Source organism: Portunus trituberculatus, chromosome 25, assembly GCF_017591435.1.
Source record: "Portunus trituberculatus isolate SZX2019 chromosome 25, ASM1759143v1, whole genome shotgun sequence".
Lineage (NCBI taxonomy): Eukaryota > Metazoa > Arthropoda > Malacostraca > Decapoda > Portunidae > Portunus > Portunus trituberculatus.
Genome location: NC_059279.1, coordinates 2,598,291 through 2,621,560, shown reverse-complemented (window position 1 = coordinate 2,621,560; position 23,270 = coordinate 2,598,291). Strand labels below are relative to the sequence as shown.

At 43.0% G+C, this 23,270-nt stretch overlaps 1 protein-coding gene across 4 annotated transcripts in view; it reads right to left on the bottom strand.

Moving 5' to 3' along the window:
• Positions 1-2,844: 2,844 nt before the first annotated feature.
• LOC123508636 (ectonucleotide pyrophosphatase/phosphodiesterase family member 3-like) overlaps positions 2,845-23,270 on the bottom strand; it is a 30,869-nt gene continuing 10,443 nt past the window's right edge. The window contains exons 2-19 of one of the 4 annotated variants that reach the window (XR_006675979.1): positions 19,947-19,991; positions 19,595-19,784; positions 18,714-18,886; positions 18,220-18,363; positions 17,664-17,780; positions 17,072-17,179; positions 16,375-16,609; positions 16,145-16,229; positions 12,894-13,029; positions 12,348-12,468; positions 11,758-11,921; positions 10,796-11,315; positions 10,244-10,320; positions 9,465-9,615; positions 9,018-9,225; positions 8,478-8,616; positions 7,844-8,111; positions 2,845-2,880 (exon numbers count right to left, since the gene is read on the bottom strand). Coding sequence is in view for 3 of the 4 variants with exons in the window: in XM_045262471.1 (XP_045118406.1) it covers positions 7,932-8,111; positions 8,478-8,616; positions 9,018-9,225; positions 9,465-9,615; positions 10,244-10,320; positions 10,796-11,315; positions 11,758-11,921; positions 12,348-12,468; positions 12,894-13,029; positions 16,145-16,229; positions 16,375-16,609; positions 17,072-17,179; positions 17,664-17,780; positions 18,220-18,363; positions 18,714-18,886; positions 19,595-19,784; positions 19,947-19,991; positions 20,590-20,616 (2,820 nt within the window). In the remaining variant the exon portion in view is untranslated. Of the gene's footprint in view, positions 2,881-5,585; positions 8,112-8,477; positions 8,617-9,017; positions 9,226-9,464; positions 9,616-10,243; positions 10,321-10,795; positions 11,316-11,757; positions 11,922-12,347; positions 12,469-12,893; positions 13,030-16,144; positions 16,230-16,374; positions 16,610-17,071; positions 17,180-17,663; positions 17,781-18,219; positions 18,364-18,713; positions 18,887-19,594; positions 19,785-19,946; positions 19,992-20,386; positions 21,083-23,270 lie in introns of those variants that run through there. The other 3 variants (XM_045262472.1, XM_045262471.1, XM_045262470.1) reach the window with 3 other exon arrangements.

Sequence of the window (23,270 nt, the reverse complement as noted above, 5' to 3'; positions counted from 1 at the left end):
GTTGTTTGTACAGATGGGCCATGTTGATGCTTTCACGCACGTACACATTAACAAAATTAAATAAAAAAAATTTGTGGTATCTATTTCTTAGTTTTAGATTGTCTGATTGAAAAGATTGTAACAAGGGGATATGTATAGGATATGTCTGTTTATGTATTTGTATTTGTATTTGTGATATGAATTCATACACATACGAAACCAAGACAAGCATGTAATGTGTATTCTCAAGTCTGATCACTTGATGGCATGTTTATTTTTAGGGTGTCATGTAATGCAGTACATCAAGATGGCATGAGATTCTTCAAGGTTGGCTGCACACTGCTGCTGCTGCTGCTGCTGCTGTTGTTGTTGTTTACTAAAATAAGTATGGATTATCTTAATATCTTAGGAGTGGAAGTTATTTTGCAATTCAATCTTTATTGAAAATAAAAGTAGTCCTCTAGAATCTTTTTGAACTAGTGTATGATGTAACGCTGGGGGAAGTGTTTGTGCTCCTAACGTGAATGTTAACTCAGGTTTAGTAGTTCACCAAATCACAAGTCACTTAAGTGAAATGTATGTGAGAATACACTGCTTAGAATTTTTTTAGAAAAATATATTCATTGCTGTTTTATGAAAACAGTTTATTCTAGATATTTGTGACATTGAAATCATGACATGCATTGACAAATGGCCAAGCACTGGTTGAACGGCATAGTGGCTGCAATTTTAGAAAAATGTGAATGTGTAGGGCAGTGGTTCCCATCCTTTTTCTTGTTAAGAAACCCCTGAATGATGAAACCATCTACCCAAACCACGAGTAATCTGACGCGGAACAATTTTAATTTCTCTCTCTCTCTCTCTCTCTCTCTCTCTCTCTCTCTCTCTCTCTCTCTCTCTCTCTCTCTCTCTGTGTGTGTGTGTGAGAGAGAGAGAGGGTTGGGGGGAACCCCTGAAACAGGGTACTCAGCAGGGTGGTGTCTTAAGTCATGTTATTCACTATCCTCATGGACAAAATTGCCTGCTGGCCATTCCCACAAAGTCTCGGGTGGTAATTTATGTTGACGACGTGTATAGCAAGATTCTTTGCTTAATTAACAGTGAGGTGAACTAGCGCGCAGGAAGAAAGAATTAACGTTTGTTTAATCTGTTCTCATGCAGTTTGTTAAGAAGTCTGAGCAGTTTCCCTTGTCAAGATATAAACGATTCTATTTATTTTTTTTTTTTTCCATATGAACAACCCACACAACGTGAAACACCGTGCCATACAGTATGTGGTAAAGATGAATGTACAACTTTTGAGAATGCCTGAGCGCACCGGTAATTAAAGTTAATTATCTGGTTTTAATGTTTTCTGTTTCCAAGTTTCAGCAACACATTATCCATTGAATGAGCTGCTTTGTGGGCGTGGAGGGCGAACCATCATCAAGGTAAGGAGAGTGCAGGGTTCAGTGCGATTGCGGTCAGAATGGGGAATGACTAGTGGTGGAGTCAAGGGAGAGTCCATTGTCAGAGAACGGGGAGGAAGGTTGGTGGGCGAGTCTATTGTCAGAGTTGGAGGAGGAAGGTTGGTGGGCGAATCTATTGTTAAAAGCAGGGGAGGAAGGTTGGCGGGCGAGTCCATTATGAGACCTTTACCTGGCTGACGACGATACGAACCCACTTTCCAAGAATTGGACTGGATTACATACAATTACTTGCGATTCCATACAATTACTTGTAATTACATACAATTACAAAGGAAACTCAGAGAATGGGGAAGAAAGGTTGTGGTGGGCGAGTCCATTCTCAGAGGTGGGGGAGGAAGGTAGATGGGCGAGTCCATTATGAGATCTTTACCTTTACCTTTACGAAACTTCCACGAATTGGACTGGATTACAAATAATTACTTATGATTACCTATAATTACTTTAAATTACATACAATTACAAAGGAAACTACGGCTACCTTGATCTTGATCTTGAGTGGTTCCTCTGACCTGCTCGAACGTCCCTCTCACTGATTCTAAACAGTAACTATCTAAACAGGTAAGTACTTGATTGTCTTTTCCAGCGGTCATCTCATACGCCTTGTACACCAGATTCATTCCCTTATTTAGAGTGAACAACTAAAAGGATGAACTAGTAATTGATAAGAGGGTCTTGTGTCAGAAATTGAAAGTGACTCGTGCTTTAGAAAACTTTATTTACTGTGCTTTGGTTACAAATAAAGTGAACGAACCTTTGTCAACATTTACTTATTTCACCTTGGTATAATATAGTAGTAACACATCTGAGGTCAGGAAGCTATACATAGCAACACTTTAACCATGAACACTGTGGTGGATTAACATTTATACACGTAATACATAATCAGCGAGGCACACTGGTCTTTACAAATGCTCCCCAGGATGAGTCGAGCTGTGGTAAGGTGAGTGCGGCTGTAGCTATCCCTGGTGAACCACAACGCTGTGCTTAGGCCACGTCCTTCACCACCACTGAGGCCACCAGTTATGGACGAAGTGTTGGAGCTTGGGTGAGCAGCATTTCCTCGTCACTCATTTCAAGGATGATAATGAGTACAACTCTGCGTCATAACGGAAGATCTTACGTGTTAGATGTTGTGGGAATCATCTGCCATAAGGCACAATGGCTCTGTCACAGACCTCTCCGGTAAACACTTCTCTGAAAAGAATAGTGGCAGGTCTTAATGAGAGAGAGAGAGAGAGAGAGAGAGAGAGAGAGAGAGAGAGAGAGAGAGAGAGAGAGAGAGAGAGAGAGAGAGAAATTGTTGTTGAGGATTAATTTATTGCACCCTTGACGTCACACAAAGAAAGTTTTGGGGACCATATATAAGATTTCCAGTGACTATTAACACACACACACACACACACACACACACACACACACACACACACACACAAAGAATTAAAAAAAATAACTAATTTGTATAACCACACTGTAATGGTGTGTAATGGTTTGCATGTCTTAGGACGATGTGTGCATGGCTGCTGATTCTGTCTGTGTGGATGATGAAAAAAAGTCTGTAGTTCTGGCGACTGCGGTGGTGGTGGTGGTGGGTGAGGTCGTATTTGGTGTTCCTCTCATCACACACGAAACCAGCACCAGCAGCCCTGCCTGTCCTTGGATCGGTGGAGCCGTCTGTTTAGTATTTAGCCGTGTGGGCAAGCGTGCAGTGTTGGTGGTGTGCAGGCAGAATTGTTTCAATATTGCCGTGTCGTGTTTTTTGCGTGGTGATGGCTGGATGGTGACTTGTAAAGAGGGAGCTGTGTCCAAGGAAGGGTTGTGTCCCCACCATCGTTGGTGGTGGCCGCTTGTACTGTACATCCTCTCATACTATATCGAAATCACTGAGGTTGTCTGTTGTTCTAACAATCCATTTTCCTTGACCACGACGTCCTTGGTAGTGCTGATAGAGGACTAAGGATACTTGGTCGGGATGGTTGCTCTTGCATGTCTTGACAGTGAAGGCGGCATTCATGTAGTTTATTCTTTTTACCACTGTTGCCATATGTGTCTCGCTAGCAGGTTGCCTGTTTTGCTTCATTTCGGTGCGCTGAGAGCAATTCTCAAAGTTTCGTTTTGTACCGTTTCTAGCGTGGCAGCGTTGCTGGTGGTGGTGATGGTGGGGAGGGCGGGACTTGATAGACGTCATTGATCGAGGTTGATGCAGGTAATACTACCATTCACATACTAATGTGGGGCACCTGCAGATGTATTTCAGGAATATATATGGTGGCAAAAGCTTGTGCTAGGCATTTTGCCATAAGTTGAGGTTCAGTAATTAATTGCCAGAGGAGGATTTGAGAGCCAAAATAAGGTGGAGAGACCTTTTTCTTCTTTATATATTTATAGCGTACTTTAGGTGAATCATTAAGGTACTGCACAAGAAATTATTCATATTCTGAGTCGAAATATTGAATGTACGATATTGATGGTTGACATGAAATCATTCAATGCATCAAACGTCACAGGGGAATTTATACTTAGATGGGAATTAACTGCTTCCCAAGCTCGCTGTTTTAGTCTGATAAGACGCCCATAAACCAACTTCTTTATTTATGAAGGTGTCAACAGTTTTCTTCATGTACGGCATATCTGAAAAATATAGATGTGTGAATCATTACATGGAGGCTGCGGGGCAAGGGTGTAAGCATTTGTATGTCACCAATTCTGTCGTAGTCAGAAGTAAAGATAACGTCCAAGATGTTAAGAGAAGGAAAAAAAACAGTAGGGTCCTTCACTCACTGTTTAAGTCCTGAAGAAAAAAAAAAAAACACCTCATAAAACAAGTGGTCATTAAAAAAATAAATGGTTACAGTAGGGGATTGAAGGGTCCAGTCAATAGAAGGAAGATTGAAGATTCTTTGCCACAGCAGTGAAGAAAATTAGATTGTAATAATTGTTGGTTAACGTTAAAAGAATCTGAGGGTGATCGGTACATGAGAACAATATAAATATCAAACTGAGTTAAATTAATTGCTTAAGTATTTGGTGGTGTACATTGAGTCATATTAGAGGAGGCTTATTATATTCTTAGCATTAGAGAGTCACCGATTTCTCCAATTGTCAACAGTACGAGTGTGATCCTGCTCCTGCTCCAATCCTAAGGCAACTCCCCATATCTCTAGCGTATTCCTGAACAGCCCAGTTAGTGCCTGTTTTAATGCTCCCCACCATTAATTATAAACTCACCTATATTGCCATCTGTCCCACCTGCTTTTTCCGGTCTTGATAGCTCTCACTGGTAAAGCTGACTTGCTCCTCTATCTCAATATCTTTCATCCCCTTTTTAACTGTAACTGAACACATTTCCTGTTTCTTACTTCTGCCAAATAATACTCAGTCAATACTGTTCTACTATGGGCACAACTTCCTCCCCGCTGCCTGCCACCTTGCCATCCACAGTAAGCTTCACCCCCAGGAGTGTTGCTGGCACGGGTTCCTCCTAACCGTCTCCACGCTTCCTTTTATCTTTCTCTGACTTTTTGTAAAGGATCGTTGCATTCACCCCCTCCCATATTACCTCTCATGATTGCCTGAGCTTGTTTCTTTGCATCAATATATATATTCCATGCCTCTGTCCATTTTACTTCGTACCTTCCTTCAAATCTACTCCGGTCGGAGCACCGCGGCCATGCTGCACCGCCTTATTACCTGTTGCTTGACGTGCCTGGCTCACCTCCCTCCTCACTCCACGCCTCGCGCCGCCTCCTGCCTGGTATCCTCCTGAGCTACGGCCATCCTGGGAGTCCCGGCGAAATTCTGACGAGCCACAACACGCGTGATTGTGGCAGCTTGGCTGTTTTTCTTGAGAACGAACACGTGCGCGATGCTCGACCTTCCACAGGTTACCAAGCAGTGGGTAGTGCGCAGCATGGCGCGCACAAAGTGACCTGTTCCTTGACGCGGTAATTTATGAATCACAAGGATTTATTTATTTACTTTATTAATTACTTTTTATTTTTTTTAATATCACACAAGTCTTAGGTTTGAGTTCGAGAAAAAGCCAGTAAATTCATGTTGATGCATAAAGTATAATGAAAGCATCCTGGTAACGAAGGGAAGCCGTGTGAAAGTGGACAAATAATAGAATGAAAGATATGCTTTATGAAGTATGTTTTAATGAACCGTTCGCAACACAACACAGTATTGACCTACATTGAAATGATACACAACTATTACTTAATCCCTTTCACTACGGTAACTATATGATGTCATGATAAGGTGTACAAGAACAATACAATACAATGAAAGTACTCAAGTCAGCAGCAGCAGCCTTCCATGTTACTTGTCAGGTGATGAAATGCACCATTGTGAAGCTGTATGAAGTAAATGTTGATAAATGGTTTTTACATCGCTCTTGCTTGGACTGAATAAGTATGAATATTGACTGAAGAGTGCAAGATGACCTCCAGTGAACAAAAGGAGTGATAGAGTGTATAGTTTGAGAAGAAAGGCAGGAAGGGAGTGAAAGCTCATAAGTCTCCAGTAAATGTCTTCTTACTTTGTATCTCCCAGGTGCAGGAGTCAGATTAATAAATACCTTGAAAAAAATTATAATGTTGTTGATCAAGAGCTTACCTATTCTCAAATACACAATCTACCTGTCTATTAAAACTGGAATGAATGAATGATGTATAGCTATGTATAAGCCAAGCCACAGCTGATGTCACCTCAGACCTGATGTATCTTAACCCCTTCAGTACCTTGCCATAATTTCATATTCATTCCGCTTACTATTTGGTGATTTTATACAGCTTCAGAAACTAATGTGAGGATTAAAATAGTGAAGACACTGGCCATTAATCTTCTGACCTTCATAGATTCTTCCAAATGTATATAAAATTGTCTAATCACACCAAGAATTCATGATAAAAAATGCATTCCAGTACTGAAGGGGTTAAGGTTACATTCACAATATCAAACACTGAACTGCTGGAATGTGCCACAGCTGAAAACCTTCCCACAATTTTTTCTACTCAATGTCATGGTTTCTGAATACAAGTTGACTTCAGGAACACCAAACCAATACACACCCACCAAACACCCCACACAGGAAACCACAACCACCACCACAACCTTATGCCACTCCTGACTCACTGCCCCATCACCCACATCACCATTTACCCCATCTACACATTCACCACAAATACAGAATTAGATAGCAGCATATCAGTGGGCATTTTTTTTTTTTTTTTTTTTTCTCCTTTTTCTTGCCCCAGGTCAGTGTCCCTCTTACAGATGAGGAAGGCATCGCTATTAGTATCATTGGCTGGATATGTACTGAACGCTATTCATGTCTCTACCTTGTCTAAGAGAAATACAGAAGAAGGTAGTTATTAGGCTTATTTAGATGTAAAAATGTCAATTCTTGCTGTGTCCAAGAACATTGAAATAGTGAATTTTTTGTGATTGGGAATATAGAAATGCTGCTTTTTATTCATCTAAATACAGTAATGATTAAAATATATATAATGTCTGAGTCCTGGATTCTAAACACCTTTTTTGTAGCTAATATAAAAATATACACTGATTTTTCATCCAAATCTCAGTATGTGCATTTACTGCCAACAATACCAAACCAGTTCATATTTTCTCCCTGCAAACAAGCAAACAATGAGCATCACTCCTGAATGCACCACCACTGCACCACACTCTCTGCTATCTGGACGGAGAAGCAGCCACACTATATACAGTACACTTCCTCTTGGCAGCACAGCACCTACTCGTACCTCACACCAGCTAGCCTTGCCTCACACCACACACTCTCATGAATCAATATATACATTCATATAATTCTTCATATACACTTCATATGGTGATAAATGATTTACAGTACATTATAAACAGACTTCATACACACACACACACACATCTACTCATCTTGGGGGAAAAATACTCTATAAATGTTATGGCATGCATGTGCAATAAAACATCTTTGCTACTACAAGTATATACATCTAGCACAATACATTCCTCTTAGCAATGCATGAAGTCTCTAAGCAGAGTGGAAGTCAAGGACCAATCAGCCTTCTTTTATATAACTGGCATCAATAATTTCATAATTTGGGGGGAAAGTAATATTAATGACGTTTTAGAGAATTTTCAGACCTCAGCCAACTTCTCTTCGCATAACAAAAGAATTCAAATTGCAGAGGAATCAGAATTTTCTTATCTAAAGAGGGACAGTCATCCAACCTGCACAAAGAGAGACATTCTGTTTGTCTGGTGAGTGAGGCATCCACCACACACTCTTGTACCGAGTGTGGTGTAGTGCTTCATTACATTTTCTGGTACTTGATCCACTCTCTTACAAAACCTCTCATGCAAACACACCCACAAAAATACACACTAGGTAACTACACACACACACACACACACACACACACACACTTGGGTTATGAGAGCTGTATGTTCTCTGCAGCAAAAGAATCAGCTTTGCCCATTCTGTCACTCAGTAAGGACAAGAGGGGCATCCCAGGATGGAGGAAGGGGCCAGGTGGTGAGGGGCTGCATGGTTCGGTACTCTAGGGCTGCGTGGTTGTACACATTCCTGAAGAAATGCAGGCCGGTGAGCAGCTCCACGTCCCGCACATTGGCCAAGTGATAGTTCAGGTACTCACTGTCGCTCTGCCGGGGGAAGAAGGCAATTGATGGAGTGATTCATCGGTGCCACAGTACCAATAAGAAACTAAGAAAATAAGCACAGTGGATTAATAAAATAACTGTCTGCTTTTGCATTTCTCTCATCATAGGACATTTTTTTTTCTAGAGGGAGATTTCAATGAATCAATGGAGCCATAATACCAAAAAGAAAGAAATAAACAGATCAATAAAATAACTATCTGCTTCTGCACTTCTCTTTCCTATGAAACTTATTTTCATGAGGGAGGTTTCAAAGATATGTAAGCTCTAATTTTGGATAAACCATTTGGCTTTTCTTCAGTTCTTCCAGTCATTGCCATAACTGGTGAGTGTAAGGGTGGCAGAGCTCACCATGAGGCAGTTGTCAGGGAAGTGTGTGTTGGGGAAGATGAAGGCCAGCATCTCCTTGGGCTTGCTGGGACAAGGCACTGATCCACACTGGCTTATCACAAAGAAGTAGTTACTTGGCACGAGAGGTTTGACAGTGTTCCTGTTGAGAAGAGAGATGAACGGTGACTATAGGTAATGTTTGGTCCCAGTCATTCACCAGCCAAAGACAGTCCGGTTCTCACAAGCATTATGTTTTTATAAAATTGTTTGGAAATGTTAAAGAAAGGCAAGATAATTTAATCTAATACATTTTCAACATTGTTTAAATGAATTTCTGAGATTTTCATTCTTAATTTTCAATTCCGTATCCTTGAATTATAATAAAAACATAAAAGTATATTTGTAACTTAGAGAATGTTCTAATTAAGTGTTGTAAATTAAAGTTCCCCAGAGCACCTTGGTCTGATAATCAATACATGACACATTACACATGCCAGTCCAGCTCCCCACACATCCCAAATCCCCAGCATCATGCAACACAGCACAGCACAGTAGACTCACAGCACGGTGGCCACAGGATCCTGGTGGCCATCAATATCAAGGTCAAAGATGGGGCCATGAATCACATTGATGGCCCCAAGAGACTTGGTCCACTCCTTGATAGCCTTCACCATGGCCTGCCGACCACCATCAGCATACCCGGCCCTCACTGGAGCCATGTTGGAGAGCAAGTAACCTTCAGCCTCCAAGAGTTTTTTCATTTCAAGCTCTGGGAAAGATACAACCAAAGTCACATATCTTCATCCTTGCCACAGCCCTGCCATAAGGAGTCACAATATTGCAGTACCACCTTCTTTGCCTGTCATTGGAGGATTAAGTGCCTGTTGGCTGTATGGACCAAGCTATTTTTGTCCATCTGTCTTTACACCAGCAAAACATCCCCTACAGTTATTGTCATGTTAGGTAATTGGAAAGGACATTCAATAATCTTGCTGTGCTCTAACTCACCCTCAGGGAAGAGCTGTGTGAGGGTGACATTACTATCAAGGTACGCCTCTTCAGTCAGCATCTTCTGGCACTGGTCCTGCTGAGAGCGCTCCAAGCGGGGATCAGCCCTCCAACATGCAGGAACTGGCTGCTGCTCTTCCAGGCCCGCTTCCTGTCACAAAAGGAGAAAACCAGACATGGATTAAAACAGCCTGGAGAAAACCAGTTGAGGGAAGAAGATCAGAAGAAAGACAGTGAGATGAAGGGATGGAAGGAGATCAAAGGAATGACAGAGTGAGATGAAGGGATTGAAGATGAAGGGAAGACAGAGTGAGATGGAGGGATGGAAGAAGATCAAGGGGAAGATAGAGTGAAAGGAATGGAAGAATATCAAAGGAATGACTGAGTGAGATAGAGGGATGGAAGAAGATCAAGGGGAAGACAGAGTGAGATGGAGGGATGGAAGAAGATCATGGGGGAGACAGAGTGAAATGGAGGGATGGAAGAATATCAAGGGGAAGACAGAGTGAGATGGAGGGATGGAAGATCAAGGGGAAGACAGAGTTAAATAGAGGGATGGAATCGTGGTGAGTCACAAAGAAAGATGCAAGGGACAGAGACAACTGGAGGAGGACTCATGTATGGCACCAACCTCTCACTCCAAGAAAACCACAAAAAGGAAGTGAAAAGAAGAATACAAAAATACAGTTAATTGTTGATTCAAAGGACACACGAAAGACAAAAATACACACTGAAATAATTTGTCATCTCTTTTTCTCAGTAGCAGGTAATGGACTCACCTCCTCCAGCACTGTCAGGGTGGCGTTGGATAAGGTGAAGCTCGTCCACACTCCCAGGGATAGAGTCTCATGCAAACCTGAGAGAATGAGAAGGTAGAGTGAGAATTGCAGTAAAAAACATACAATTGCAGCCAACTAAACTATTATATTTACATGGTTTTCTCTTTTATTAGGTTCGTAAATTCAAAAGTTCAAATTGTGATTGTGATTTTATGGGCTTGACTTCCATTTTGAGCTTTGACAGTAGAAGGCTGAGTCCAAAAATGTGACTGTGAGCTTGAATTACAGTGACACCAACCATAGATGTACTACCAAACCAGGCCACTCACCAACAAGACAGGATAGGATGACAAAGTGAGAGTATGTGAAGAAGGGAAGGAAGACTAGTGATAAGACAGTAATAGCATAGACACAATAATTGTACAAAGCCAGGCCACTTACCAACAAGACTGGATAGGATGACAAAGTGAGAGTATGTGAGGAAGGAAAGGAAGGTGAGTGATGAGAGGGTTACAGCATAGACGTAGTAATTGTACACAGCCGTCCACTCACCGATAACATGACTGGAATGCAACAGAACCTTCAAATTTCCCTGGATATCTTTTGGTTTGGAGAGACCTGGATTGCCCCAAGGAACATGTGTATTGAGGAGCAGCTTTTGTTCCTCCCTCGTCATGGGTCTTGGGGTGGTGGTGGTGGTGGGGGCAGGAGTGGTGGTAGTGGTAGTGGTGGTGGTTGTAGTGGTGGTGGTAGTGGTGGGAGTGGTTGTGGTAGAGGAAGTAGTGGTGGAAGAGGTAGTGGTGTCTGGTGGTGGTGTGGTGGTAGTGGTAGTGGTAGTAGGTGGGGATGTAGTGGTGGTAGAGGGGGTAGTGGTTGGGGGAGGGGTGGTTGTACTAGTGGTGGTGGTGCTGGAGGTGGTGGTGGTGGTGGTGTCAGGGTTGTTGTTACTGGGGTCATTCTTAACACTGTCACTACTGTCAGCATTTTCTGTGTTGTTGATTTTGTTAGTGTCACTGCTGCCGCTGCTGCTGGCCTCACCACTGCGGCGCCTACGGGCAAGACTCTCTTCCCCCTGAAAGACAAAGAAGTAACTGTATATCTGTGTTCATGTTAAGTGTGAGTGAAAGAAAATGAGAAGACTGTCACCTGAGAGATACAGAAGTAAATGTACAACTACCTTCATGTTGTTTAGTGTGATTAAGAGAACAACCTTCAGTAACATAGGATGATATAGTGATGGATTATGCCAAGAAGGGAAGAGAGAAGGACAAGAGGATAAAAGCACAGAATGAGGGAATACAAGAACTAGAATGAGCAGAGATGACATTCACTGTGGTCACTTACACTAAAAACTACCAAGTCACCAGTACTGCCCACATTATTCTCAATATCAGACAAACCTTTTAATTCAAACTCAAATAAAAACTTTGCAGAAATCAGATAGTAAGGAGTAGCTAGGAACTGTCATCATGTGGGGAGAAACACCAGGAAGGAACCAGTGGACAGTTACTCACCAATGCATCTTGAGCCTCAGGAATAAAGCACTGGCATGCATCCTCAGAGCTTCTTAACTGCAGCATGCCAACAGGGGGAGGCAGGAGCTCCTCAGTCAGGACAGCAGGGTTGGGGGAGGCAGGAGGAGGGTCACGCAGCAAATGGTTCAGACTCCCTGCTGTGCCTGAAGGGGATAAGGATGTTGTAAGTTCTGCACTAGACTGGCAATGTTATGTCTATTTGTGATGATATTTTTTTTCCATTATTTTATTTTTCAGCATTTGTACTTTGAAACGCCTTCATAATGTCCTTTTCCATGTTTATTTTATGTAATCTGGGTGTCTAGTTTTCTATTCCTTTGACCAGTGACATGTATATATGCTTCACTGTACAGATAGTGGCCAGGAGAAGGATAGGCAGAAGGTGGATAAACAAGATAAGTTCTATGAGGTGGACTGGCATACATAGGCAACAGGGGTGAATGGAGAAAACTGGAGGATGAGCTGGGATGGCAATGTATATTTAAATCTGTTACTTATCACCCCTCTGATAAGTAAAGTTTTGGTTAACAACACTCCACTTCTCATGTGTGCAGCCAGCAGTGCCTCACCATTGTTGCTGACTGGTTTGATGTGTAGCAACTGGCACATCAGATTATACAGCTCCACATTCCTGAAGTTATGGCTGGTCTGATTCACCTTGAAGTCTGGACCGAAGCCTATGAAGAGTGCCTGTTGGAACACACAAAGCAAAATTAAAAGCCTTGTTTCCTCACACAGTAAATTTCCTTCAGTCAACCTACATGTCTACCTCTCTGCCTCTCTTTTAATGTGTATGCCTCACTCATCATCTCTTATTATCCATCACACTCTTACCTTTAAATGCTGAATGATTTAACTTCAAGAATTAACCTTCTCTTACATACTTAAAACATGTCTCACTGTCTCTGCCTTTCCTTTAATGTACATGCCTCACTCATTATCTCTCATTATCCATCACACTTTTATCTTTAAACTCTGAATAATTTAACTTCAAGAATTAACCTTCTCCAACACACCTAACCAGCTCATACTTTCTTCCTACAACTCACTAACCTTTCCTACACAAGACACCTATTTCTTTTGTACAATACAGTGCCCACACACCACACACACACCTGCATTGAGGCCTCCAGGTTGTTGTAGCCATGGATAGCCTTCTTGCAGTCACGGTCAGAGTTTGTGACGAGCCGAGTGTTGAGTGACGTGTCCAGGATTATGTTCTCTATCCTCTTGTTGTTGGTGTAGTGGTACCTGTTCAGTGATGTGGTGTTAGTGCTTCTTAATGTTTTCAGCTTAGTATGAGAGGATGGGATCATGTCAGAGGAAAGCTTAGGAGGGAAGAATAAATGGTAATTGTCCTGTTCTGTTAATTCTGTTGAGGAGTAGAAGGGTGTAGGTACCAGACTGAGAGACCATATTCCGAAACACTTCTGCACCACAACTCCACTGCATTCCAAAAGCTCCAATTGAAGTTACATGAGTTTTTAAAGGTGTTTTTATGGTTCTAGTAACAAAGCAATAAGATTTCAACACTATCAACAAGAAAAACACTTAAGAACCTGACCAATCATACCTGTTGACTTAGAAAACTGTGGTGGTGAGAGAGCAAAGCATCTCTGAGTATGTATTCTCTTCCCTTTCTCTCTTCTCATCCTTTTCATCAAGCCTCTCTTTTCCACCTTCTTTTCTTTTTCTCCCTTCTCCTTCTTCACCGTGCCTCTCTTTCATTCCTTATCTATCTTCCTTCTCCTCCTCCTCCTCATCATCATCCTCGTTAAACACACTGATGCAGAGAAACCAACCCTCCATACACCTTCATTACCGGCACAACAACATAACCACACAAAAGGAAGGAGGGAGAGAGGCAAAATGAGGGAGGGAGGAAAGAAGGAAAAGGTACAGGATAGGGAGAAAAATGTCATGGAGGGGAAAAAATGAAGGATAGGTTGGAGAGAGAGAGAGAGAGAGAGAGAGAGAGAGAGAGAGAGAGAGAGAGAGAGAGAATGACAAAAGGGATGAAAAAAAAAAAGGAAAGCAAGGCAGACTACTTTGTGTTAGTTGCTGTAATTGGAAGGAAGGAAGGAAGGAAGGAAGGAAGGAAGGAAGGAAGGAAGGAAGGAAGGATGGACGGAGGACGGAAGTAACAAATGAAAGAAACAGAGAACAAAATTCATGATGTTTGAGTCTTTACATGGAAGGAGGAGGAGGAGGAAGAGTGACTTCTTGAATGATAGAGTGAAAGGATGGAAGGATGAATGGAAGGGGCACGAGAGAGAGAGAGAGAGAGAGAGAGAGAGAGAGAGAGAGAGAGAGAGAGAGAGAAGTGTTTTAATGGAAGAAAGGAGGAGAAACGTAAGAGTGTATAAAGATGACGAATGGAGTAGTGGAGAGAAGATGGAGACAATGTAGGAGGAAAGGAGGAAAGGAAGAAGGAAGGAAGAAATGTACAGAAAACGAAATAAGGAAAGATGAAAACAATGAAGAAATTGATGTACTGTCTTAGAAAGAAAGGGAAGAAAGAGAGAAGGAAGGAAGGAAGGAAGCAATTAATGAAGAAGGAAAAGAAAAGCAATAAGGAGGGAAGGAAGGAAAATTGGAAGTAGCGAAATAAGGAAGGAGGATAAATAAAGAGAAAATGGAAGAAAAAATATAAAAATAAAGGACAGAAAGAAAGAAAGAGCAAAGGAAGGAGAAAGGAGTGAGTGACAAAGGAAGAATATAGGAAGGATAACGGAAAGAAAGTTTTCCTCTTCTCTTCTCTTGCCTCCTCTTCCAATTACAGTAAGTCCTCGTTATACTGTACATATGCGTTCCTGAAAACCTTGCCGCATATCGAATTTACCGTATACGAACCCATTATAACATGTAATATTAAGGAATGCGTTCCAGCACGTCGAAAGTCACCCCTACAGAAATGAAAATACATGAAAATAATCATAAAAAAAAAATATAAAAAAAAAAGTAAAGTACTGTGCAAAAGAAATAAACAGAAAATGTTTATTTACCATTCAATCGCCATGTATTCTATCAGATATGTCCTTCCCGAGGCTAATAGACAGTACGGATTTCAGCCCTTATTACTTATCTTCCGCTGAGTGGACAGACGAGCATAAGACGTCGTCGTCTGCACTGTCGGAAGCAGATGTAGAAGGGCCAGCTGTAGCAGGGTCGGCACATTTCAATGGTTTGAAGAAAGAGAATATTGAGGAAGGGCCAGCTGTAGCAGGGTCGGCACAATGACGGCATGTCTGACTGGCTTGAAAAACGAGTAGATGGAGGACTGTTTAGTTTTTCTTGTTTTTCATCATAGATTTCTTGATAAATCTTGACACTTTTCTTTACGTCATGAGCCACTTTGCTACTCCTGGCAGAATTTGGGTCACGTTCCTTCAGAGTTCAGAGTTTTCAGAGCTTTTTCGATACCACCGAGACATTCTCTGAGAGTTTTGATGTCCAGGCCACGCACAGGTTCTTCCTCGTCTCCCTCTTTTTCTGCCTCCTGTGATGCCTTGTCTAGCTCTATAAGTTCATCATTTGAGAGAGATTCAGCATGGCTTTCCAAAAGATCTTGAACATCATCATCATCAACTTCATCGAAGCCAGCCCTATGGCACAGATTTACTATGTCATTTCTGATCGCACCGATGTTGTCTTCAGCGAAGCCTGGGAAGTCATGTGCGCATTCTGGCCATACTTTATTCCACGCCAAGTTCATGGTAGACGTCTTCACTTCGTCCCAAGATGACTTGATGTTATCTAAAGCGTGCTTGATGTTATACAACTTCCACCATTCACTGATAGTGGGCTTGCCAGGCCCATCTGTGCCCTTTATCAGTTGCTGCATGGTTCACCGCTGGTAGTAGGCTTTAAATGTTTGCCATCATTACTATAAATATATTAGTGCTTACAATAGACCCTTTAATATTACATTTATTCATCTAATTAGTAATGCATGTAAGTAATATGTAATGCAATTAAAAAAGAGGAGGAAGGGAAGGGATAAGAGGCTCCAAGGGTGGTCAAGTTAAAGTTAGTACTGTGAGTGGCGGGGAGGTGAGGTGTGGATGACGTCATCACCCCTGCTCCTCCGCGCGCCGGCGTATGTCGAATCGAGGGTAGTAATTTCCAAATACCGTAACTGTGAATTTACCGGATAAAGAACTACCGTATAACGAGGACTTACTGTACTTTATATACAATAGGAAGTAATCTGACTTATCATGGTAAAATGCTTTGGTTATCTAGAAATTCAACTCTACACCATTAGTACTAGCTGGTCGTGAGTGTCATATTGGTGATGATGATTTGTACTAAGCTTAGAGAGATGATATGGTTAGTGAAGGTGATGGCGATGTCCTCTCCTCACCTTCGTGGCAAGAGTTCCTTGGGCAGAGCACGCACCTTGGGGTTCTTGCACCTCAAAGTGTTTAAAATCTTCTCTTCGGCCTCAGCTGACAACAAATGCACAAAATAATCCACTTAAGCAATAAATACACAAAACCCCTAATAATTAATGACAGCTCAATGTATTATGTGATTATCTAGACAACTGCAGCTGCTTCTCCCTCACAAACACCACAAATACTCCAAACTCACCCTTGTTGCTTGTCTCCTTCGTCCTCAGTCTTCCCACAGCACCAGTGTAAATGTGCACCTCTGCTTCAATGTCCTTCATGAACGTTTGCATGTGGAAGTTGTTGGAGCAGGAAAAGGGCGCCACACCATGGTCTGACAGCACCATCACATTAATGCAGTGAGCCAGATTCTCCTTGTGTAGGGAATTCATCAGCTCGTCTATCATCAGGTCAATGTTTCTCATTTCCTTGTCAGCCTGCAGGTAAAAAAAATAGTGGAATATGAAGATTTAGTGTTGACTAGGTGTAGTATATGACTGCATCTGTATTTGTATCTTAAAGTCACTCAGCAAACCAGCATTCAAGAGCCAAGTATTAGTCTCTGTATCAGTAATGTTATTTAAGAGCCAAGCATTTTTTTTTGTGTCAATGAGAGTAATGTTATCTTAAGAGCCAAGCATTTGTATCCATATCAGTGAGATCAGTGAATGTAAAGTCATTCAAGAGCTAAGCATTTGTACCTGTAACTAACAATTAATCTGAGTCCGAGCACTATGTATCATCAGAACCTCAATCTCTCTTCAATGACTACTATGGAGTGAATTAATGAACCAAACATTGAGTATAACAATTCAAGAAACCAAGCATTTGCACTAACTCTTCTGTAGCTTAAAACCAATCAGAATCAAAGCAAACATCGTCACCCACACCCTCCTCACCTCCTCCGAGTCCAGCCCATACTGCCGAATGGTGCGCATGGGCTCCTCAAAGTAGACCATGATGAGGTGAGGCATCTCGTGTCCCGGCAACCTCAACCACTCGTGAATCTGTAGGAAGGATTGCGTTTGGTCAGTCTTTTCTATGTAAGAGAGACATACATTGCATCACACTTTGTCTATTTGTAGGTAAGTCTTCTTTTTCTATGTAAAGAGTTATACATTGCATCACACTTGCTTTTGCTTTATTTGTAATTATTTGGTACCTATTGTTCTTCATTAACTTTGCCTAAAAACTTCTGCTTCAAAATGGTAAATATTATGTGTTATGACTAGTGATAGATAAATGTTTCAAATACTCTCTCTCTCTCTCTCTCTCTCTCTCTCTCTCTCTCTCTCTCTCTCTCTCTCTAACACCTAATATTCTTTCATTTCCTTCCCACTCACTCACTCACTTATTTACTCAACCACTCACTATCATTCTCTCTCATGCACTTACTCTCATTCATACTCTAATCCACACCATAAAACTCTCTCTCTCTCTCTCTCTCTCTCTCTCTCTCTCTCTCAGGACCCTGCAGCAGCCGAGACAGACCTTGGTGATGCGCTCCTCAAAGGTGATGTGGGACTGGTAGCTCTTCCAGTAGGCCGCGTAGCCCCCCTGGATGGACACGTCAGACCCCGGCCAGAAGAGTGTGGCTGATTTCATTCCCTGAGCAAGACAGTCTGGGTGAAGCATGTCTCCTACTTAAGTGCTATGCGTATCAGTGCTTGTTTCTTGTGTGTAGTGAGTTAGTGGTAATGGAGGATGAGGAGATGGTGGTGGTAGTGGTAGTTATGAGTAAAATTATTATTATTATTATTATTATTATTATTATTATTGTTATCATTATTATTGCAATTATTAACATTATTATTATTATTATCATTGTTGTCATAATTATCATAGTTTTCATAATCTATCATCATTTTTCATAATAATACTGTAGTAGTAGTAGTAGTAGTAGTAGTAGTAGTAGTAGTAGTAGTAGTAGTAGTAGTAGTAGTAGTAATATCTAGAGAGTAGAGGAGATAGAGAAGGAAGAGGAAGAGGAACAGTCAGAGTGGGACACCCACCACCACCACCACCACCACCGCCACCCACTCAGTACCTGCTTGGTGGAGGTGTACCAGATGGGCTCGCCGCCCCACCACGCGGGGTTGTGGATGCTGCCGTTACCCAGCACAAACTCCCTGGTGATGTCTGGGTCGTGCATCTTGTTGGCCACCACGCCGTGACTCTCGGGGTACAGGCCCTGGTGGTGGGGAGGAAGCCCTTAAGCCTTTCAGATACTCCCTACGGCTTGTCATCATAAGCCTATAGAATTTCACTGGAAGGTATAATTTTTTTTTCTAGTCTTCTCTACTTAGCAATGCCTGTTGGATGTGTACAGTACGCCACCCAGGCAAGACTTCCTACTCTTTCATCCATAAAAGATCTGCATTTGGTTCCTACTGCCAAAACGAGGCTACAGACGTAATCATTAGAGCAAGGAAGAATGTTGTGTGTGTGTGTGTGTGTGTGTGTGTGTGTGTGTGTGTGTGTGTGTGTGTGTGTGTGTGTGTGTGTGTGTGTGTGTGTGTGTGTGTGTGTGTGTGTCCTCACCGTAGCTATGGTGTACATGTTGGGGAAAGTGGTGGTGGGGTAAGTGGGCACCATGCCGTGGGTGGTGGCGCCGCACTTTCTCAGATACACAAGGGCAGGTGTCAGGTCCTCCCGCAGTGCATCTGGTCTGAGACCGTCCAGCCCGATCACCAGCAGCGGCGGCGTCGAGAAATCTGGCGTGAGGGAAGAGGGGCAAGGAAGGTGAATTCACACGTGTCGTCTGCTAGATTACCAGTATGTCTCGTCAATCTCAACAAAATAGTGTGGTGAAAGGTCTCTGTAATTCTGAAGGTCACCACTGAAAGCAAGGCCATGGAGTGGTTGAAAACTATCGCCACCAGTACTGTTACCTTTACCCAGTACAATCGTCTGGGTGTCTGGGATTACTCGAAAGGTAAAAGGTTCGTCAGTTTCTCTCAGCACCACACCCGAGTTCTGAGAAATTTCTACCCCAACTGAGATAACAGGCGCAGTTTTTTGTTGCGCTTACATATTTAATTGGCTTTGAGATAAGTTACTTGTTCAAATTTCCTCATAGAAAAGCGGCTGTCAGCTTCGTCACCGCACTGCAGAAAACTCTGTCACGAAACTGCTACACTGATTTGCATTTCCATCCTCTGCGGACTTAGTAAGGTGTTCGTCATCAACTGGCTTTGATTCCCTGTGACTCATTAACTAACAAACAACATTAATAAACATTTCAGCTTTGTAAATTAATCTTTAACTGGTTTTGATAAAAACTGTTTACGAATTTCTGCATATTTTTTCCTTGACAACACAAAATAACGTCTCCGTGCCATTAATCTACCAACTATCTTACACGAGAAGCGAAAAAAAAGACTTTAAACTTCCCCATCCATAAAGATCAACTCCTCACTAACCTTCAGGACACGTATCGTTGTGGAGGGAGAGGCAGGAGGGGCCGCTGGGACTGCTCCTCCACCCCGCACTGGAGGAGAGGGGCGGAACGGTGGAAGTGGCAGGCATAGCAATCTCGCCATCCAGAACACCGCGCGTCTTGACACTCACGTAGAAGCCCAGGATACAAAGGCCCATCAAGGTCACTCCCAGCTGGCAGAGTGGATCAAGGACGGATGTGGTTCAGTTAGACACGCGAGGAACACAGAGAGGACATCAGGACAACGTATTGCAACATCTCGCAACTGTAATCACCTGTATTAGCGACACACGGACAGACACACAGAGGCTGCACTGTGAAGGCTCTTTACTCACCAGGATAGCAAGCACGATCCTCCATTTCTTGGTGTAAAGTGGACTCTGCGGAGGACAGGGAGAAATGATGGGTTAGTCTGGGTAAATGTTGTGATGATCAGGATGTCACTTATCAACGCGGTGGTGTGTGTGTGTGTGTGTGTGTGTGTGTGTGTGTGTGTGTGTGTGTGTGTGTGTGTGTGTGTGTTTTGTCTATTCAAATCATAACTTTCACTGCTGCTCAGCTTTCACTGCAAATTTCGCTCATCTCAAGGTCATCGAGTGTGTGTGTGTGTGTGTGTGTGTGTGTGTGTGTGTGTGTGTGTGTGTGTGTGTGTGTGTGTGTGTGTGTGTGTGTCAGCCCCACGCCGCTACGCCTCCCGTTCACTGTTCACCGTTCACCCCCGTAACCATCGCCTTCCCATCCCTCATCACACACACACACACACACACACACACACCTGCCCTTCGCTCATTCATGCCAAGCCATCCAAGGCATCCAGACACGCAGACAAGTGTCACTTATGTCAAAAGGTGTTGTGCCTGTGGAGGACAGACAGCTAGACGGGCACGAGGTGGGGCACCAGCGTCACGTCAGCAGTTCAGTGGAATAGCGGTTACCAAGAACACTACGCTTTTCCCAATAAGAGACAGCCGGCCGAACCTGAAGGGTAAGCGACGTGCAGAACATTAATAACGGAGCGACAATCACGGAGGAGGTACTGGCCGCGATGGCGCATGGCAGTACAGAACACTACACACATCCAGGAACTGCTTGATGTGGGTTGGCCTTTTCAGCATTATGTTTTTACACTCCTCCAGACCACCTTCATAGACAAGTCATCACGGCAGAGGCCGGCGCCGCGGGGCACCACTGACGCTGTCGCCGGCATGCTTCACTTGTGACCCTCGCGGCGCCATGGTCGTCCCTTCCGTCACGTAGGCACGCATGACATTTCAGGTGAGCGCCTAGTCATTCTGACTTTGGTGTGTCCTCTCCACCAGTCCTGTCAGTTCTGGGTAACGGAGGTATGCCCAGCGACCTCGCCGCCACCCCGCCATGCCAGTAGTGTACCAATCCTGGCTGGGGAGATGGGGGCCTGCGGCAGGCAACACACACTCAGTAAGGTAGATACTCGGATCTTGGCCGTGACCTGCAGGCCGCGCGGCTCAGTCATGCAGTAACAAAAAAATATTTCCCTAACTGTCGCTCATCAGCATTCACGGCAGCAACTCAGGCTGCACTAAAGCAAAATGTTATTGTCTGTTCGACAGCAAACATATATAATTCATGATTATTATTTACTGATATCACTCAGGCTTGTATTCTTGACACGCTTTCAGGTCTCCTCAGGACTCACACCACCAACGAGATGATTACTCAGCTTCTGATTACTGTGATTTTCTCCACTGATGGCACAGGAACTTTATACAACTATCACCACAAACATGAAAACACTGCTCAGAGCACAGACAACTTCCAATGGAGCCTGTAATAAGACGCAGCTCGGAGATAAGTCACAGAAACGCCTGTGAATACGAATCACATTGCATTTACATTAACGCCACACACAACAATGCCAACACGCACTCCTTGTTATTTATGCCAGTGCTTTGTATTCCCACCACTCACAGTGATCACCGGAACCAGAATCAACCGGATTCATTGTGAAGACATCCAGTTTATCCCCCCCTCCCCCTACACTATCCCACGCTACCTGACGCCACGCCACGCCCCACGCCCCACTCCCCCGACCCACCACCACGCACCCCCACCCACTGCCCTCCTGGAGACGTCAGCGGAGCGGCTCAGCAAACATTACAAAGGAGGGGAAAAAGAAGTCAGACAACAACAGCGTCCCTCCGTGGTAAAAATGCGGCGCCATGAGTCACGTGTGCAAGCAGGGTTAAGGCCGCTGCCCCAGGGAAATCAAACACCCTGCATCATGAGTAAGCCCGCCGTAACTCTCTATAACCCTGCATAACTCTGCCACGCCCCGCCAATGAGAAGGTCAGGAAGGAAAAGTGAAAAGTAGATGCTGATGAGAAATGCGTCTTTGGAGTGTGAGGGCGTGATAAATTGATTATCGAAATAAAAAATAAATAAATAAAAAACCTCTACTTTATCTATTAACCTCTTCAGTACTGGAACACATATTTACCTTGAGATTTGTGTACGATTAGACCATTTTATTGACATTAGGAAGGATCTATGGAGGTAAGAAGATTAATGGCCACAGTCTTCACTACTTTAATCTCCCCACATGAGTTTCTGAAGCTGTATAAAATCACCAAATAGTAAGCAGAATGAATATGGAAACGCGTCCTGGTACTCAAGGGGTTAAATCAATCTACGAAAGCAACACCCACAAAAAAAAGTCAACTAACATTCTCCTTTCCTTTGAAAATAACAAATAAAAAAAATAAAAATAAAACTACAAATATGGAAAAAAAATACAAGCGAACACTCTCAAAAAAAAAAAAAGAAGAAAACAAAACAAACTGAAACAAAACAAAAGAACGTCAACACAAGTTACAGATGCAAAATTGCGAACTTTCCTTTCCGGTTACCATGTGTGTGTGTGTGTGTGGGGGAGGGGGTCAGTATGCTGGGCGCTCTGGTGGCTGAGGGTTCGGGGTAAGGATGAGAGGGACGTGAAGGGTAGGGGGAGGGGAAGGGAGAGTGTGCGCCGCTTCACTCTAATAGACAGACGAATATTTAAAGAGGTGATTTAGGCACAATGGTGTAAAAAAAAAATACCTTTCGTACAATCTGACTCTGGGTGTTCAATTACTGGCAATATTTCTCGCTTTGGTGGTGGAGATCAGATGCAAAGGACGGATGGACAGAGGAAAGGAAGGAGGGAGGGAGGGAGGGAGGGAGGAAGGAAGGAAGGAAGGAAGGAAGGAAGGAAGGAAGGAAGGAAAGAAAGAAAAAGAAAGAAAGAAAGGAAGGAAAAAAGAGAGAAAGTATCAGGTGGATTGTAAATATTTTAGTGGTGAAAGGAGAGAGAGAGAGAGAGAGAGAGAGAGAGAGAGAGAGAGAGAGAGAGAGAGAAAAATATCAGGTGGGTTGCAAATATCTTAGTGATGAAGGGAGAGAGAAAGGAAGAGAGAAAGTACCAGGTGGGTAATAAAAGTTTAGTGGTGAAGAGAGAGGGAGAAGGAAGGAAGGAGGAGAGAAAGTTGGAGATATTTTAGTGATGAAGGAAGAAAGGAAAGAAGGAAGGAAGGAGAGAAAGTTGGAGATATTTTAGTGATGAAGGAAGAAAGGAAGAAAGGAAAAAAGGAAGGAAGGAGAGAAAGTTGCAGATATTTTAGTGATGAAGGAAGGAAAGAAGGAGG